Source organism: Podarcis gaigeae, assembly GCF_964106915.1.
Source record: "Podarcis gaigeae genome assembly, chromosome: 11".
NCBI lineage: Eukaryota > Metazoa > Chordata > Lepidosauria > Squamata > Lacertidae > Podarcis > Podarcis gaigeae.
This window is the reverse complement of record NC_139687.1, coordinates 3,995,608-4,013,844: the sequence shown is the minus strand read 5'-3', so window position 1 is coordinate 4,013,844 and position 18,237 is coordinate 3,995,608. Positions and strand designations below refer to the sequence as shown.

The window sequence follows — 18,237 nt, the reverse complement described above, 5'->3', positions numbered from 1 at the left end:
CTAACCATTGTGGAAGGATGTAATTTTAATTGCTTGCAAAGGCCTGGTGGAACAGAAAAGTTTTCAGCAGGCATTTAAAAGCTGGCACAGAATGCATCTGCTGAATCTCAACTGGTAGAGTATTCCACAGGGCTGATGACACTAAAGGCTCAGTCAGTTTCTTGTTGTCAAATGAGCCTCACCAACACGGGGAATGACCAACAACACTCCTGCGGATGATCTCAGTGATCAAGGGGTGTAAGGGTTAAGACACCATGGACCTAAGTTGCTCAGAGCTTTCAACCTTGAACATGTTTCAGTAGTAGATGGGCAGCCAGTGTGGCTGTTTTAACAATGATTTAACATGTTTTTGATGCGAAGTCCCCATCAGCAGTCTGGCTGCCACGTTTTGTACTAGCTGGAGCATCCGAACCATACCCAAAGGCAGCCCAAATAAGAGTGCATTACAGAAGCCCGGCCTCAAAGTTACCAATGCTTCTATCCCTTTACCAAGAGATCATTTGTACCAATTTTCATACTGAGAGTACAAATCACCTTGAATTTGTAAGGAATGAAAATGCACTAAATATTCAGGGGAAATTCAGTAAATAAGCAGAAATTCAGCAAATACAACTTTCCTATTCACCTGTTACAGATATGCCCAATGACTTTCTGACAGATTAAAAAAAAAACTTCAATTAAGAGTTAAATTTCTTAACATAAAGAACTCATTACGTTCTTAATAGTTGCAGTGCAATTGGATGATCCCTGGACCTCCAGTCTACAAAAGGAGTTCTCTGCAGGGTTTGGCATCTAGCTGTTTTTTTAAAAATCAGGGTATTCCCCATAGCAACATTGCAAGATGTGAACTCCAGACTGTTTGATGGCATCTATACACCATTTGAAGACTTCTCAGTTTCAGCAGGCCTCCGGCCTGTTGACAGCATATTATTCCCAACCTGGGCAATTTGGGAACATTCACAATATTCCTAAATCAAAATAGACATATACATACCTTTGGGTTCTTGTGTGGATTCTTTGCCTTTTCCTCCAGTCCAACCCCACATCCAACTAAACCAGCCACCAGAGTCTTCATCATCTTGTTTAGCCCCTGCTTTGAAAATCTTTAATCCAGCCTTAGTTGCCTGTTACACAAAACAACACAATCATATTTAAAGTTTAACATTCAATAGAGCCAGTGTTTTTTTTCCTGGGGGGAAAAGTAGAACTCATAAACAAACAAACAAACAAACAAACAATAAATGGCTAGATAGACAGATGCTGTGCCACCCCACCCCCCACCCCCAGGCAGTGGCTAAATGTAAGAAATGATGAATAAACTCAAGCAGACAATGATCTGGGTTAGAAATGGCCACAACTTTATTGATTAGAGATGTAGATGGATTTTTGGCTTGGGTATTGGGTGTATATATCTGTTCCAGTCCCCACCCCCTATTAATTTTTAAAAGGTAAAGGAACTCAGTTCCCCCAAGTTCCTGCTTTAAAAAACTTGCTTCCTAGTAAACATGGCTAGGCTTGCACTGTGGCTTCAGATTCCTAGTATGCGCCTTTCACTAGGTGTCTGGTCCCTTGCTTCTTCCACCTTCGCTCAAGATGGCAATTTCCCTTGTTGTGAATCCACAAGAGCCAACACACACACAAGGTCCACTTCAGGGGGTTTCCCCCTTTTTTCTTTCTTTACTACCTCCTTGCTTTGCTTTCTCTACATCCTATCTTCCCTCAAAACCAACAATCCTAGATTGACTGACTTACTTGACAGCAAGACCCACTGGAGTGAGTGGGATTTACTTCTGAGTAGACATGATGAGGATTGCAGTGTCCCGTCAGAAGCTCCTTCCCCTTCCCCCCTTTCCATCCAATGTTTTGCCTCAAGCCTTAACAGAGCTCTCTCCCATTTCAGAGGCAATCCTAACTTTTAAATGAGCTGCTTTAAAGGGGAAGTTAAGGAGTCAGCAGCAGCAGGCAACCCCACTCTGCTAGGTGCTGGGGTGGATTGCACCCTGTGCCTTGCAGAGTCAGACCCAGGCTGCCACCAGGTCCAGCACTGGCAACAAGCAGCTCTGGCTCACCCACCCCCACACTTACTGGACATTGGAGTTCTGTATCACGGGCTTTACTGGTCATAGCAGGAGCCTCAGCAATCGCCCTCTCCTCCCCTGGAAACAAACTGGGACTGCTCCAAGAAAAAGGAGCACTAGGCCCTGGTGGGCTGCCCCCTTACCTGCTTGTGATTGGCTAAGCAGATAGCCAGCCAATCAGGATTTTTAAAAATGATTTTTTTCTTTCTTCACTTCTCTCTTCCCTGTGCCCCCCAGCCTTGTGCAATGGCCCATTTACACATTTTTCACCTGTGGCCCCCTTGGAATAACCATATGACCTCCAGTTGGGAAACACTGCACTAGCTCACAAACACACAGAATGGAGCAAAGGGGCATTTAAAGTAATGGCAATTTCCTCCTCCACCCCTTAATTTTAAGCAACAGCTTCTCTCTGGAAGAGGGAAGGGAAGGCTCAAGGCCAGAGGTCGGCAACCTAAGGCCCATGGGCCAGAAGCAGCCCATGAGGGTCGCTTAACCAGCCCATGAGCGGCCCCAAACCAAGTTGCCCACTCGGCAAGTTCCCGTGCGCTGCGCTAAACCGGCACAGGCACAATTTTCGGCATCTGGACATGCACAGACGCGATTTCCGGCGCTATGGATTTGCGCAGACGCGATTTCCGGCATCGCACTGCGCCAGTCCAGCCCACAGGGGATCTCTGCGGGAGTGATCCAGCCCATGCTCAGTAAGCCTTGCCGACTCCTGCTCAAGGCAGTATCCTGCTTTCTGAGCTGGGTAGCTCAGCTCACAAACAGGCAAAATGCAGCAAAGGGAGCTTTAAAGGCATGAAAAAGTGCTTTCTTCCTCTTGAGAAAGAAGGAGAGACAGGACAGCTTGCAAAGTGCAATGAACTCTGCAAAACTCTGCTGCACCTCTGCTCAGCTGGTTCACAGAGAGGCCCTGCCTCTCCAGCTCAAGCAAGCAAGCAGGAGGAGCAGGGCTGTTTGCAAAGCTGAAGCAGAGGGAGGTCAGCTGTTAGGTGGGAGAGCCTTAGCAAAGCCCCACTGCACCTCCTGCTCCTGAGGAGACCCCCTCTGGAGCTGCAGAGGACGGCTGCTTTGGGATCTGGGGAGGGTCTCATGAGCCAGAGGTGCAGCAGAGTTTTGCTGAGGCTGCTCAGGTCTCTCCCCCACTCCCTCCCTGGCCTCCTGGGGGTGACAGAACTCTGTTCCAGGGGCATTCTGGCTCAAAAAAGCCCTGAATAGAGCAAGTGTGTAGAAGAACTGTATCAGAATGTGGGAGCTCTGGAGGAGCAAGTGCAACCCTATGTTATTGCTTGGTAATTTAAATTATATTGGAAACATATTAATAAGTAACTATAACTTGAAAAATTAATTGTTGAATCTATAGACATCCCAAAAGGAGATGCCAAGACTGAGGTCCTGGAACTTATTTGAAATGTATACACAGAAACTGTTCCACGGAAGTTTAATTTGAGCTTGCTGTTGTTGAAGACTTCTATGTATTTCTCCAAACTAGGAGCAAATAGAATCTTTTTAACCTCAAAGATGTTAAACAACTAACTCATGGTTTCCATAAAATCAAATTCACTTTAGAGCAGTTACCTCAAATTCTGCCTGTTGTCTTGCCAGAGTGATGTTGAATATGTCCAAGGTCTTCTCTAGTTCCTATAAAGGGGGTTGAAAGTAACATAAAATGTCACTACACAGAGAAATGGCAAAATGGCTCCTCCATAATTATTTATGAAAAGAGAAATGTTATGGTAGATCTCTCCCCCCACCACCCTGGTCAGAATTAGAGGAAGTTGTGAGAGAAAGTTGTGAAACAGTTGCGTTACAATTTATCAAGGTTAAATGATATTTGTATTATCATGAACACTACTGTGCGAATAGTTACATATATTTAAACTTTAATGTAGCAATTACACACTGTAATTTTCATTTCCCTCTAATCTCACTGTTTTGTTTACAATTCCTCCCTCTACTCCATCAACCTGCCAAAGTAACACTTCTTGCATCTGAAGAAATAGACTCTAGTCCACACAAGCTTATGCCATAATAAATTTATTAGTATTTAAATTACTACCAAACTCTTTTCTGAAGAGGCACCATAGTAAAATACAAATTTCAGGAGTACTGAAGGGAATGACACAGGGGATATAGGAAAGAGGCTCGGTGGCTTTAGGTAGGTCCTATCGCAAGAGACCAGAAATCAAATTACAGAATGCTATAGAGAAAAGTAAAGAATCAGAGCCCAGTGGAGTCCTCCTTTATTTATTAATTATTCATTTCTGTACTAGTATAATTCAAACTTAATGACTAAATATAAATGGTGCCTTGAAATTAGGTGTAGGCAAAATAGGGGCTATGAAAATAGAAAAATGCTTTGGGGGAAGTGAAGGAAGATTAGGGCTTCAGGGGTCAGAATGGAAGTATAAATAAATGAAATAAGAGCACAGAAGAATTCTGGAAATATACCAGGCTGCCTCATAATAAATTTGATGAACATTACTTCCAATGAAATCAAAAGAGATGCTGCTGCTTTGATCCTGACTATCCTCTCTGGAGAGACACTTCCCCCTTCACTGTATCCAAGAAGGTGCTGAGAAGGATGCTATTTTGAGAGCTTCTTGAAAGGTTGGCGCTTTCACTAGGAGACTGAGGTGCCATTTCTTCTGTCCTATTTTTGAGCACAACGAAGAATATGGAGTAGAGACCACAAAGACGCTGGTGGGAAGGAACTGGAACTATAGCTCCCATGGAAAGACAGTGAATCGAAGACCAAACAGCTTGAAGACAAAGTTTGTTTTTTGGTAGTGGAGAAGGGACGAAATGATCGGGAGGAACCAAAATGAAGTCTATTAGGTAACCTTCTGAAACAATTTCCTTAACCCAGCAGTCGGAGACAGACTTTTGCAGGCAGGAAGAAAGCTAGAAAGATGAGCCGTCCACAAGAGATGTCACTGAGTTCATTGTTTGGTTGTCTGCATTTGAGGAAGCCTGGAACCGTTGGAACCCTTGCCTCCCTTGAAAACGTTAACAAAAGGGGTGGGATCAGAATCTAAAGTCCCTTTGTCTATTTGGGTTCAAAAGAGGAGAAAGGACTGAGATTGAGAAGCATTTGGTGAGAAACTGGCTGGTCACTTGTAATCTCTCTGGGTTAGCAAAACTTTCCATTTTTCCTTTGATTCAATAAGGACATCTTTCAATTCCCAAAAAGGTGACCGACGGAAAAGGGAATGGTAGAAAGGTTCACTTTAAACGCTGCATCCACATTCCAGCTCTAGCCACAAAGTGCATCTGGTCGCTACCTGGGACACCACCGCTCTAGCTGAAAATTGAACGGAATCCATAGAGGCATCAGCCATAAAGGCCTGAGCCTTCAGTAGCTTACTCAGACTTTGGTGTTGATTGCAATAAGTCCTCAAGCCACAGAATGCATGCTTGGTCACATGATGAAGCAACCCAGGAAGCTCGTAAGGAAAGGGCAGCTGCTTCATGAATTTACATGGAGCGAACTCCAGCCTCCTGTCAGTCATATCCCGGAGTTGGGCATCTCCCTCCCGAGGGATCAGATGATGAGATAAAAGATTTAACACCAGTTAGGCTGTGGCAGGGATCTTAATATATGCCATGAATTCAGGATCCATATCATATAACTCGTCAGCCAGGGCATTATTCTTTCTAGAATACATAGGCGTGTCAAGCTCAGACTTAACAACCACCTTCAATACTGATGGTACCAACATAAAGTTAGCTGAGGTTCTGCTATTAGTACAGACACCTCACTCTCTGGTTTTGAGGCTGACATTTTATCAGACTGAGTTGATAATTCCAATGTGTGCATTATCTTATGTTTCAGGATGAGGGCACTAGCCTCTTGGAACAGTCTTATAGAAAAGGATTCGTCTTGAACAGAACCATCACTCTAATCATCATCAACTTCTGCTTCTAGCAAAGAGGGTGGAGAGGAAGGAAAAGAAAACTCATCCTCAGCCTCTTTTCCCATAGAGATGAAGGCGTTAGGGGAAGAGACCCTAAGATCCAACTCCAACTCCCTCCCCCCCCCCCCCGGTAGCAGAATGGGTTGCTTAAAAAAACAACTTAGGCTGCTTCTTTGGAAGTAAGTTAAATGCAATTCAGTGAAGCAATTAGGGCTTTCTTTAACTGCTCAATCAATGAGGCTGGAAAGGTTTGAGAAGTGGGTGGGTGGAGTGGGGCACCTTAAATGGCTGGCGAGGGAACATGACACTCTTGTACCTGTTCTGCTGAAAAAACTAAGAATTCTGGTTCAGAATCTGATAAAGCATCAATCTGTCCCTCGACAGCAGGTGGCAGTATAGTCTTAGCATTTAACAGAGTGGAAGCACTTTTAGGAGCTGAGGCTTGCTTTGTATTGGCAAGCCTGAGACTAAGGTAAAATTATGGAAGAAAGACAATTCTTTGGAAGGTCCGGATTAGAGGGCACCATGCTGTTTTTGCTTTGCTTTTTTGGAGGTGGGCTGCTTCAGCCACAAGTGTTCTCCATGTGCCATTAGAACAGCAAAGAGGCACGCGCACGCGCGCACACACACACACACACACAGAAACAAAAAGCCTCCGATTTTCACCAAATAAACACTCAACTCCATTTGCCACACCATGGACCAGGAGGAGGAATAGATATATTCAGCCCAAAGGTCTCTGTTTGCCACTCCGTGGACCAGGAGAAAAGGCAGGCAAAAGCCTCATGCCAAACCACTCAACTTGGTTTGCCACACCATGGAGCAGGAGTGGGGGGGAAACAGAAGCTACACACTCTCTCCTTGTCACAGCTGCAGACCAGGAGGATGAGGACAAGGGGCAGGCACTCCATCGCCGCCAAAGCAAACCAGAAGGCAGGCAGGCAGGCTTCAAGATCAAAGGCCAATAGAAACAGGCAGGCAGGGATGTAACAGGGACACTCACTCCGTTGCCGGTGTAAAAACAGCAAACTGGGAGGAGGTGGCCAAATTGTTTTTAAATCAGGGCAAGAGAATGCAAGCGCCACACCACCAGTCACACAAGTAGTGCGCACACCAAAATGAAAGACAGAAATACATTTGTGACCCCCCAAAAATGGCAGTGGCCGCAGAGGCTGCTGAGGGAAAGAAAAAGAGCGCGCTGGCAGTGGGCCGCTGCGCCTGAAGGCGGGAACGGCCATTGGTGCTGCGGCAAGGGCACCGGTTCTGGAAAATTTATCAATGTAAGTAAACAACTAAGGAATAAAAGAATGGGGGCACATAAGCGGAACAACCAAATGTAAAGAGCAACGGAAAGGGGCTTTGGGGAGGGGGCCACAACGCACAAAGAACTGTAAAACTAAAACTATGATAAGGTAAATCTAAAGAAAAAAAGTGGGTTCAGAAACTAGTAAAAAACTTAGCTGAGTCAGGAGAGCTGGGAGGAATGTACTGTCTGCGTCTAGACAGGAGGAAAAACTGAGTTCAGCCTGCTTCCCACAAGTCTTTGCTGCTGCCTAGTGTCCTGCGACAGGATGAAACCCTTTCCACTGCATATGATGCCCCACAAACTAAAAATGGTGTACCATAATATGTAAAACTTTATTTAGAAAACTATCAGGAAAAGCAGACAGAATTTTTAGTGTTCATTATGAAAGTTAATCTCCAAATTAACAGTAATTTCAAAGTACTAACTTCCAGCATGTTCAAACATTCCTCGGCAGGCTTCTTTGATGTTATTTTTGTTTTGTACAGATCTCTATAGCTCTTCACTTTATTCCTATGGTAACGAATATGTTCCCAAGACCACATCTGTAACTTCGGTTGGACATTTACTTCAAGAATGCCAAGTATAACGTACTTCCACCTAATGGGGGGGGGGGGAGAAAACACAATATGAAAAAGGATTTTTCCTTTTAAAGGACATATTATGAGTCTTAAGTTGGTGCAAAAGAACCCAGTTATTGATTTTCCTCCAAAGCACACAAAAGTTTAATATGTTCTTATGGGATGCTTATGGAATTCTTCCCTACCAATTTTTTGGAACTTTTTACCACAAGATTTCAGCAGAATCCAGATTTGTCCAGCTTTCTATTTTTGGAATGTGTAACATTTCATAAAATCATAGAACAGCAGAGCCGGAAGAGACCCCAGGGGACATCTAGTCCAACCTCCTGCAATGCAGGAATCTCAGCAAGATTGTACATGGCAGATGGCCATCTAACCTCTGCTTATAAAAACCTCCAGTGAAAGAGAGTCCACAAGCTCCTGAGGGAATCCGCTCCCTGAAGTGTAGATTTGAGAAGTTGCTGATGATACAAATGGGTTGGGTATTACCCCTCATCATGTGACAGAGGCAGGAGAGCAAACCTCTCTCAAATCTACGCTTCAAAAGGTAAGACCAATTGTCCTAATAGTACTTCATTCAGCAGAGCTTTGCTTGCGCTGAAGGCAAATGAGCATAATAGTTATCAAATCCAATACAATCAGGATGGGCTCAGTCCATATAAAATCCAGTTGCAACATTTATGAACTTAACTCATAATAAGACTAAACCTTAGCACTAAGAAACACCACACCAGAAGGAAGAGAGAGAAAGAGAAAAGTAAGACCCAGGCTCCTTTTGGCCTATATTTCTAGTCAGCATGACTCTGCAGAATAGAGATAAGAGAACTAGTTCAAAGCAGCTTCCCAAAAGGTATAACCCAAACAATTGTTAACCCTTCTGCCTATGCTTCTCTCACACATAGAAGCTTCTAGTAGTTTCTTGTATTGATCGGAATAGAAAAGAATAGGAAAGATCTTTACACATGAGATCGATACTTTCTGCACTAAGAAATGCAAACTGACAGGAATACGACACATTTTCTTGTAGAGGCTGAATGAAAAGGAAAGAAGGGAAAGTCAAGGAAAAAGTAAGAGTGAAGCGGCAAGACACAGGAGGATTATTATTATTTTTTTTACCTCAGCAGAGAGAGAGAAAGGGAAGTTAGAGACCAAACTCAGCAAGAAATTAAAGGGAAATAAGTAAAATTGGAAAACACTAGAAAAAACAACAGTAAGGAACAGCTGAAATTTTAACAAGTTAACTGAAAAGGAAGATCAGTGAGAGCCAGGTGAAAAGATCTGATCCATCAGGCAGGAGAGAGAAAAACTGAGGGGACTGCACCTGCCTCCCAGAGTTCTTTGTTCTCCTGCCTCCATCACGTGACAAGGGATAATATCCAACCCATTTGGGTAATCAGCAACCGCCTCAAATCAGCTCTTACTCTCAGAAAGTTTTTCCTGATGCTGAGTCAGAATCTGCCTTCTTGAAGCCACTGGCTCAAGTCCTACCCTCCAAGCAAGAGAAAGCAAGTCTGCTCTATCTTCCATGTGACAGCCCTTCAGATATTTGAAGATGGCTATCATATCTCCACTGGGTCTCCCCACTCCCAGGCTAAACATACCCTGCTCCTTCAACAATTCCTCATAAGGCTTGCTTTCCAAACCCCTGATCATCTTGGTTGCCCCCTGCAGCACACGTTCCAGCTTGTCAATATCCTTCTTAAATTGCAGTCACCAGAATTGGACATAAGTCAGAATAAAGGTAAAGGGACCCCTGACCATTAGGTCCAGTCGCGGACGACTCTGGGGTTGCGGCGCTCATCTCGCTTTATTGGCCAAGGGAGCCGGCGTACAGCTTCCGGGTCATGTGGCCAGCATGACTAAGCCACTTCTGGCAAACCAGAGCAGCGCACGGAAACGCCGTTTACCTTCCCGCCGGAGCGGTACCTATTTATCTACTTGCACTTTGACGTGTTTTCGAACTGCTAGGTTGGCAGGAGCAGGGACTGAGCAACGGGAGCTCACCCCATCGAAGGGATTCGAACCACCAGCATTAGCTTCTTTTGCTGCCTCATGTTAAGCTTGTGGAGACCCCTAGATCCTTTTCACATGTACTATTGGCAAGCCAGGTGTCCCCCATCTTATATCTGTTCAGCTGGTTCTTCCTGCCTAAATGCAGAACCTTACATTTGTCCCTACTGAAATTCATTTTGTTAGTTTGGCCCCAGTTCTCCAATCTGTTAAGGTCATTTTGAACCCCAATCATGTCTTCTGCAGTATTAGCTACCACTCCCAGCTTGTTGCCATCTGCAAATTTGATGAACATCCCCTCAACAGGCCCAAGACAGAACCCTAAGGCACGCCACTTGTCACTTTATTTCAGGTTTATGTGGAACCATTAATGACTACTCTTTGAGTTTGGTCCGCCAACCAGTTACAAATTCAGAAAAGCCATAGTAAAAAAAAGTAGCTCTAGGTGACACTTTTGTTTCTTCCAGGTCTTCTGGAGACAGGCAGCGTTAACTTTTTTTTAAGCCTCCAAAAGAAAAGCAGTAGAACAGAAATGAGGGACATATCCTTATCTCCAATCATAGGGTTGTACCAGATTACCGGTAAGTAATATACCCATCTCCATGCTCAGAACAGACCTGTTAGAAATGAACTTGAGTTATTCATAACTAACTTAAGTCCACTGATTTTAAAGACTTTACTCCAAGTATGACACTGGACAGAACTTATCTTGTTTGACAGTCTGAAATATGTTGTAATTATGTTGTGCACATTTCAATACACAGCTTAAAGACATATGAATTAATACGTACAAGAGATGAGCTAAAACCCTCCTGGAAAATATATTTGAAAATGAATTCATGCCTGATTTTTCTCTCAGAAAGAACAATGTTGTTTTGATTTAAAAAAAAAAAAAACCTCACAGGTAATTTTTAGAAGCAAGTTATTTTTAAAAATGCATACATTACCATTTTTTGGCATTGTTGTGAACAGGAACATCTGGCCTGTATTTCCTGTATGGTAAATTTCGAGTCATCATATCAATTGATTCAAGAAGCTCCATAATACTGAAATACTGCAGGAAAAAATGTTACACTTAGGAGTTTTCTTACAAAAGAATTATAACAGAACCTTAAAAACATTATTTTTAGTACAAGCTATTTGTTAGCAGAACTTTCTTTTTTAAACTGCCAATAATGTATTTAATGGAGAATGAATTTGGAATTCATCCCTTGCAGAAATCCACCTGAATCTGACTGAGTCACCCAAGGAGGAGTAGAGGAGAGGGAGGTGTTTCCATGTCCTGAAGCGGAGGGCCTCTCCTTTGCATTTTGTAGCAGATGATGGGAATAGGGGGGAAAGAAAGATAAATGGGGTAGCGTGGGAAGAGAGATTCTTTTGAAGGGAAGCTATGGATGGGAGAGACAGAGGGGAGACATTCCAACTCTTTCGTGGTTTGGAAGTGAGGAAGAACACACACTACAGTTCTGGGGAGGGAAACTGGGGCAGTGAGAGGGGGTGGGAGGCAAGGCAAGCAGGGGGACACCATCTACATATGAAGATCAGCTGTAGGGGTGGGTGAGTCGGGGTGCGGGGGTGTTATCATTATATTATTGTTATTACAGTGGTGCCTCGCAAGACGAAATTAATTCGTTCCGCAAGTCTTTTCGTCTTGCGAGTTTTTCGTCTTGCGAAGCACGGTTTCCCATAGGAATGCATTGAAAATCAATCAATGCGTTCCTATGGAAACCGCCTTCAGACCAGGTCTGGGGACAGTCTGTCCCCCGACCTCTTCTGAAGGCCGGCGGGGGGGCCAAAGTCTTTGCTCCCCCCCGCCTGCCTTCCCGGGACAGCGGAGACTTCTCCGCTGTCCCGGGGCGATCTTAAAATGCTGGCAGGCGGCAGCGAAGGCTTCGCTGCCGTCCCCCAGCATTTTAAAAACCCCCGGGACAGCGGAGGAATTCTCCGCTGTCCCAGGGCGATTTAAAAGCCCCCGGGAAGGCAGGCAGGGGGGACAAAGACTTTTGCCCCCCGCCCGCCTGCCTTCAGAAGAGGTCCAGAGGGCTCTCCAAGCTGCGGATAGCAGCCTGCTGCCCCGCGCGAGGGGCGCTCTTAAGCAGAGCGCCCCTCGCGCGGGGCAGACATTCGCGAGGGGCAGCAGGCTGCTATCCGCAGCCTAGGCGGGAACTCTTCTGAAGGCTGGCGGGGGAGAAGGGCTTTTCTTCCCACCGCCAGCATTCAGAACAGCCTTCTGAAGGTTGGCGGTGGGGAAGAAAACCTTCCTCCCACCGCAAGTCTTCAAGACAGGTCCGGGAACAGAGGAGAAGCGCTGCGCACCTTCCCCTCTGTTCCCGGACCTGTCCTGATGCTGTTCTGAATGTTGGCGGTGGGGAGGAAAAACCCTCCTCCCACCGCAAGCCCCGGGAACAGAGGAGAAGCCCTTCGCGCCTTGTCCTCTGTTCCCAGGGCTTGCGGTGGGAGGAGGGTTTTGGAATACCCTCCCACCGCAAGCCTTAGGACTGGTCCAGGAACAGAGGAGAAGGCACGCTGCGCTTCCCCGCGGTCCCGGGAGATTTCCCTATGGGCTTTCGTCTTGCGAAGCAAGCCCATAGGGAAATTCGTCTTGCGAAGCCGCTAAAAATCGGAAAACCCTTTCGTCCTGCGGGTTTTTCGTTTAGCGAGGCATTCGTCTTGCGGGGCACCACTGTATTTTAGAAAGTTCATCTGCAACAGGGAATGTGTTAGGAATGTCAAGTTATAATGTGCTTCCGTGTCCATGAGAAAAATGAAGTTTATTTCAATTAAAATCATTTCTGGAAAGTTACCTGTGGTTTATTAAGTTCTATGGCTATATCCTGAAGATTCACATCTAGATCTAGTTTTGGTGCAGAAAAGTCAACATCAGATCGTGGATTCATACGGAGCTTGGCTTTAGCTGATATTGGACGGAATACTACAACAAAAAACAGAATTTTTTTAGAACAAGGCAGTCAAAAGGGAAGTGGATCCTGTAAACAATTTTATCATTTATGAGTACATCTTCTCTTTTTTGACTATTGTGAGCAAAGAAAACAGGATTCCCTGCTACTCACCAGGTAGTAACGCTTGTCTTCGTGAACACTTCCCCAATCACAAGCAGTGTGCTTGCTACTGTAGTCTATATGAGTAGAACTATGCACAGAACAAAGGTTCTGTTGTGAAGTGAGGGAACCTATGAATGAGCCAGCATCCCTGAGGCAAGCTCCTCAGCTGTCAGTGTGGTATAGTAGATGGAATGTGGTGGTTCAACAGACCTCATCAACAAAACACAATATGGCCTTGAGACAGTCACTAGCTTTCATAACTTTCAGTCAAACTTATTGGTTTAAACTTTAATAAGGATAAAATAGGCAAGCTTATGTTGGCCAGAGAGCTCCCTTGAAGAAGTGCAGCACATTGATGGGAGTCTGAATTTTTTGCTGAACTACTGCAAATTACCCAGGAACTAAGAATAACCCCTGATTTACCTTCTGACCACATCTGGGCTATATACCTCACTATCTACTTAAAGAAATTACCATTTTTGTTATTACTGTTATTGTTATTATTGAGGAGGATGTAAGAACAGGAAGCTCATAGTGGAGAAAGATTCCAACATAACAGTCCCTGACCTGCTGTTATTACAGATATTCTCCTAGCTGAGAGACTACTGGTTCTGCGAGACTTCAACATCCATGCCAAAGCAGCCGGCTCTGGGGCAGCTCAGGACTTCATGACTACCATGACAACCATGGGGCTGTCCCAACATGTCACCAGCCCAATGCACATGGCAGGCCACACTCTGGACCTTGTTTTCTTGGGCAGAAAGAGGGTGATTTGAAGCTGGGGGACATTGACATCAGTCCCTTGTCATGGTCAGATCACTTCCTGTTGAGATTTAGGATGTCAGCACCTTTTCCCCTCCAATGAGGCAAGGAATCTATTAGGAAGGTCCACCCTCGGAGACTGATGGATCCAGTGGGATTCCAAACAGCTGGGGGGCATTCCAACTGATATGACTGGCACCCCTGTCGAAGCCCTGGCCGACCTCTGGGACACCCGAATGACTCGGACTATTGACACGATTGCACCTGAGGATCCTCTCCCACTTTGTGGAACCTAATTGGGCCCTTGGTACACTCCAGAGCTTAGGGCAAGAAAACAAGCTGGGAGACAGCTTGAACACAAGTGGAAGAAAGATCTGAATGAATGCAACCGAACACTGGTAAGGGCTCATTATCGAGCCTACCTAGTGGCCTCCATTGCATCCTCATTATGTCATCTGGCAGAGCTTTTCCAGGTTGGAGAGGGCCTCTTACAGGAGGTGATAGAACCAAAAGAGGTGATAGAACCAATGGTAGCTCGCTGTGACTTGTTTGCAAAGCATTTTGAGGATAAAATCACTTGCATACACCAAGACCTTGACTCCGCTGTTATAGCAGATGAATCCCATGGGATGCCCAGAGCACAGTCTAGTTGTTGTGTTGAATGAGTTTCAGTTGGTAAGGCTCAAGGATGTGGACAAGGTGCTGGGATCAGTCAGGTCGACCAGTTGCACTCTAGACCTTTGCCCTTCTTGATAAAAACCAGCAGGGAGGGAACAGCTGGCTGGGCCAGGGAGGTGATCAATACCTCTTTACGAGAGTGGGTGGTTCCTGCCTGTTTGAAGGAGGCGGTGGTAAAACCACTCCTTAATAAACCTTCCCTGGATTCAGAAAACCTAACTAACTACCGGCCAGTTGCTAACCTCCCTTTCCTGAGCAAAGTTCTGGAGCAAATGGTCACAGACCAGATCCAGACGCTTTTGGAAGCTGATGTTCTGTATCCATTTCAACCAGGCTTTAGGCCCAGTTTTGGCACAGAAACATGTCCCTGTTAATTCTTCTCGACCTCTCAGTGGCTTTTGATACCATTTACCTTGGTATCCTTCTGGAGCGACTCTCCGAACTAGGGCTGGGTGATACCGCTTTGCGGTGGTTCCAGTCCAACTTGGATGGTCGTTCCCAGAGGGTGTTACTTGGGGAATGCTTTTCAGCCCTGTGGAACCTTCAATGTGGGGTTCAGCAGGGCTCAATCCTTTCCCCCATGTTGTTTAATGTCTACATGAAACCACTCAGTGTGATTATCCAGAGGTTTGGAGTACATTGCCAGCAGTATGCTGATGACACTCAGCTCTACAGTGATACCTCTGGTTGCGAACGAGATCCGTTCCGGAGCCCCGTTCGTAACCTGAGGGGAAGGCAACCCACATCTGTGCGTCGCCACATCTGCGCATGACGTCATTTTGAGTGTCTACGCATGCGCAAGTGGCGAAACCCAGAAGTAACCCTTTCCGGTACTTCCAGGTCGCCGCGGGACACAACCTGAAAACGTTCAACCTGAAGCAAACGCAACACGAGGTATGACTGATATTACATCTGCAGGTGAGGCAATGGAAGCGCTGGACCAGTGCCTTGCCTTGATGAGAGCCAGCAAACTGAAGCTCAATCCAGATAAGTCTTAGGCACTCTTACTGGGTGGTTCCCAAGACCAGATGGGTGGGAGTTCGCCTGCTCTTGATGGGGTTACACTTCATCTGAAGGAGGAGTAGGTTCGTAGCTTGGGAGTACTCCTAGATACTTGACTGTCGCTCAAGGCTCAGGTGGCCTCAGTGGCCCAGAGTGCCTTTCATCAGCTTTGGCTGGTAACCCAGCTACGCCCCTATGTGGACAGGTAAAGCCTAACCACTGTTCTATGCTCTAATAACCTCAAGGTTAGATTACTACAATGTGTTACATGTAGGGCTGCCTCTGAAGACGGTTCAGAAACTTCAGCTACTGCAGAATTCAACAGCTAGGTTGCTCACGGGAGTAAGAAGGTTTGAGCATATTACACCGATCCTGGTCCGACTGCACTAGTGCTGGTTTTGACCTGTAAAGCCTTAAACGGCTCAGGAGTGCAATACCTCAAGGACTGCCTCTTTCCATATGAACCTGCCCAGACCCTGAAATCATCTTCTGAGGCCCTTCTTCATGTGCCTCCTCCTCGAGAAGTCTGGAGGGTGACAACAGGAGAACGGGCCTTCCTTGCAATAGCTCCCCATCTGTGGAATGCTCTCCCTAGGAAAGTTTACCTGGCGCCTTCATTATACACCTTTAGGGACCAGGCAAAAATGTTCCTTTTTAACCAGGCCTTTGGTTGATTTGATTGACATCCGATGCCCTTTTAAATTTTTCTTTTGGTGGGTGTTATTCGGTTGTTGTTTTTATTTTGATTTTATATATATTATGATTTTATATTTTGATTTTGTTCTGTGAACCGCCCTGAGACCTCTGGGTATAGGGCAGTATATAAATTCAATACATAAATAAATATACACATGATCAGAAGGGCCAGAGCTAGAGAACTACACAATCATAGAAACCATATGTGGAATTACAGATACTATGAAGAACTTACCAAAGCTGTAGCCATCTGGAATCATGTTAGTGCCCGCAACTCCACTTTTTAAGTTACTCTTTTGTAGAGAAAAGGGGAAATAGAAATAAAGTGTAAAAATTGAATATTAACATCGAAGAGCAGAATGCTTCAAATCAAGCTGTACTTTCCTGCTCAGCAGCTAAATAAAACTATTTTCAAGATACAAGGTCTGATTGTCTAATCAAAGTCTCTCATTCATTCTCTCTCTCTCTCTCTCTCTCTCTCTCTCTCTCTCTCACACACACACACACACACACACACATATATATATCCCCCATTTCTAGAAAGATGATCTAGAAAGATACAAGAACTGGTCAGACTTGACTCTGTAACAAACCTTCTATTTAGCAGCATTTTGCTACAAGTATGAGATTCCCATGACATTCAGAGGCATAGAGGGATATACTTTCTTAAAAAACTGTGAGGAAGAAAGAATTTCAACAAGTCCAACCTCTCCCAACCCTACACAATGTACACCTGTCAAAATCCCACCCTCTCTAATAATTAAAGGCACTGGGACTTTTTCCTATTTTGCATTTGGTCATCCTACATCATTTGAAGGTGAGAGATAATATTTAAGAATGATTTGATACTACCTTGGTTATGAACGACAGTACGTAAATGCCTTAAATAAATAAAATCACATGTATTTAGAAGTAATTCCTACGAAGTTCAGAAGGGCTTATTTCCAAGTAAATTAGGACAGGACTGCAATGTTAATACAGTAGGAAAAAAAAATACATTTTGAGTCCAAAGACTTCAAATCCAACATATTCAACAAAATGCAATCCCTACTGAGCAAACCTTATCTTGAAACAATTTATGGCATTAATATCATACTTTTTTCACTCACCAAAGATTCTTTAAAACCACCCTGATAAAACATTTCAGACTTGACATTCCAATATGCAAAAAAGTTGTCCAATCGAACGAGCTGAAATCAAAAATTTAAGCAGAATCAACGGAATTGTCACCTTCAGTACTTTTCCATGCAATACAAAGGATCCATATACCATATTTTTCCATTTATAAGACACCCCCATGTATAAGACACCCCCTGTTTTTGGGAACTCCAAATTAAGAAAACACCCCTAAGCACTATCAATGTATAAGACGAATCCCAATTTTAAAGCAAATTTTTTGGTTAAAAAAGCCTAGTCTTATACAGAGAAAAATACAGTATATTAAACATATAAATGTTTGAGAGGAAGCTTCTGCACACATGCCACATTTTGGGGGATTAATGCCATTAATTAAAACATATAGGTTTTTTAAACATGGTACCCTCAGGATTTGATCACAGACACATTTAATTAAAAACAAATCCTGTCGAAATCAATAAAAATAAGGATAAGGGTCAGAATACTATGACTGGTTTAAGGATCAGCGTTTTTCTTTTTCTCCCAGAATACCAACATATTGCAGTTTGGCCAGGTTCTATTAATATGCAAAAATAGCTCAAGTATTCAGCACAAATTAGTTACCAGATATACACTCTAGACATCAATCCACTGCAACAACTTTTCTTTATGAGCTACTATGGCAGTTTTACAAAATTCTTCATTATGCTCTGGCAGTTTTTAATGTATGTGGGGGAAGCTGGTACTGTCTGTGAATTTTGCCTGTTTTTTGTGTTCCTCTGCTTTTTAGAGATTGAATATTTCACTCCATAATGCTGTATCTCATATGGGATTCAGCTCTCATGGCTGTGTTGTACTATCATATTACATGGTCAGGTGGTGGTGTGTGAAGTGCAAGAGCCTTTCGTCTCATCTTTCCAAGCACCAGCAATATTCCAAGCAGTATCTTTTCCTTAATCCTTCATATTCCAAGAGGGATCATTGGGACTGAGAGATCAGCACCAGGAGGAGAGAGAAATTCCTTCC

General features: G+C 44.4%; 1 protein-coding gene across 2 annotated transcripts in view; it reads right to left on the bottom strand.

Moving 5' to 3' along the window:
- Positions 1-18,237, bottom strand: part of VPS13A (vacuolar protein sorting 13 homolog A) — a 144,695-nt gene that overhangs the window by 103,304 nt on the left and 23,154 nt on the right. For both annotated transcript variants that reach the window (XM_083701850.1, XM_083701851.1), the window contains exons 9-15: positions 17,205-17,285; positions 16,331-16,388; positions 12,700-12,827; positions 10,843-10,949; positions 7,733-7,904; positions 3,663-3,725; positions 995-1,124 (exon numbers count right to left, since the gene is read on the bottom strand). In XM_083701850.1, the coding sequence (XP_083557976.1) occupies positions 995-1,124; positions 3,663-3,725; positions 7,733-7,904; positions 10,843-10,949; positions 12,700-12,827; positions 16,331-16,388; positions 17,205-17,285 (739 nt within the window). The remainder of the gene's footprint in view (positions 1-994; positions 1,125-3,662; positions 3,726-7,732; positions 7,905-10,842; positions 10,950-12,699; positions 12,828-16,330; positions 16,389-17,204; positions 17,286-18,237) is intronic.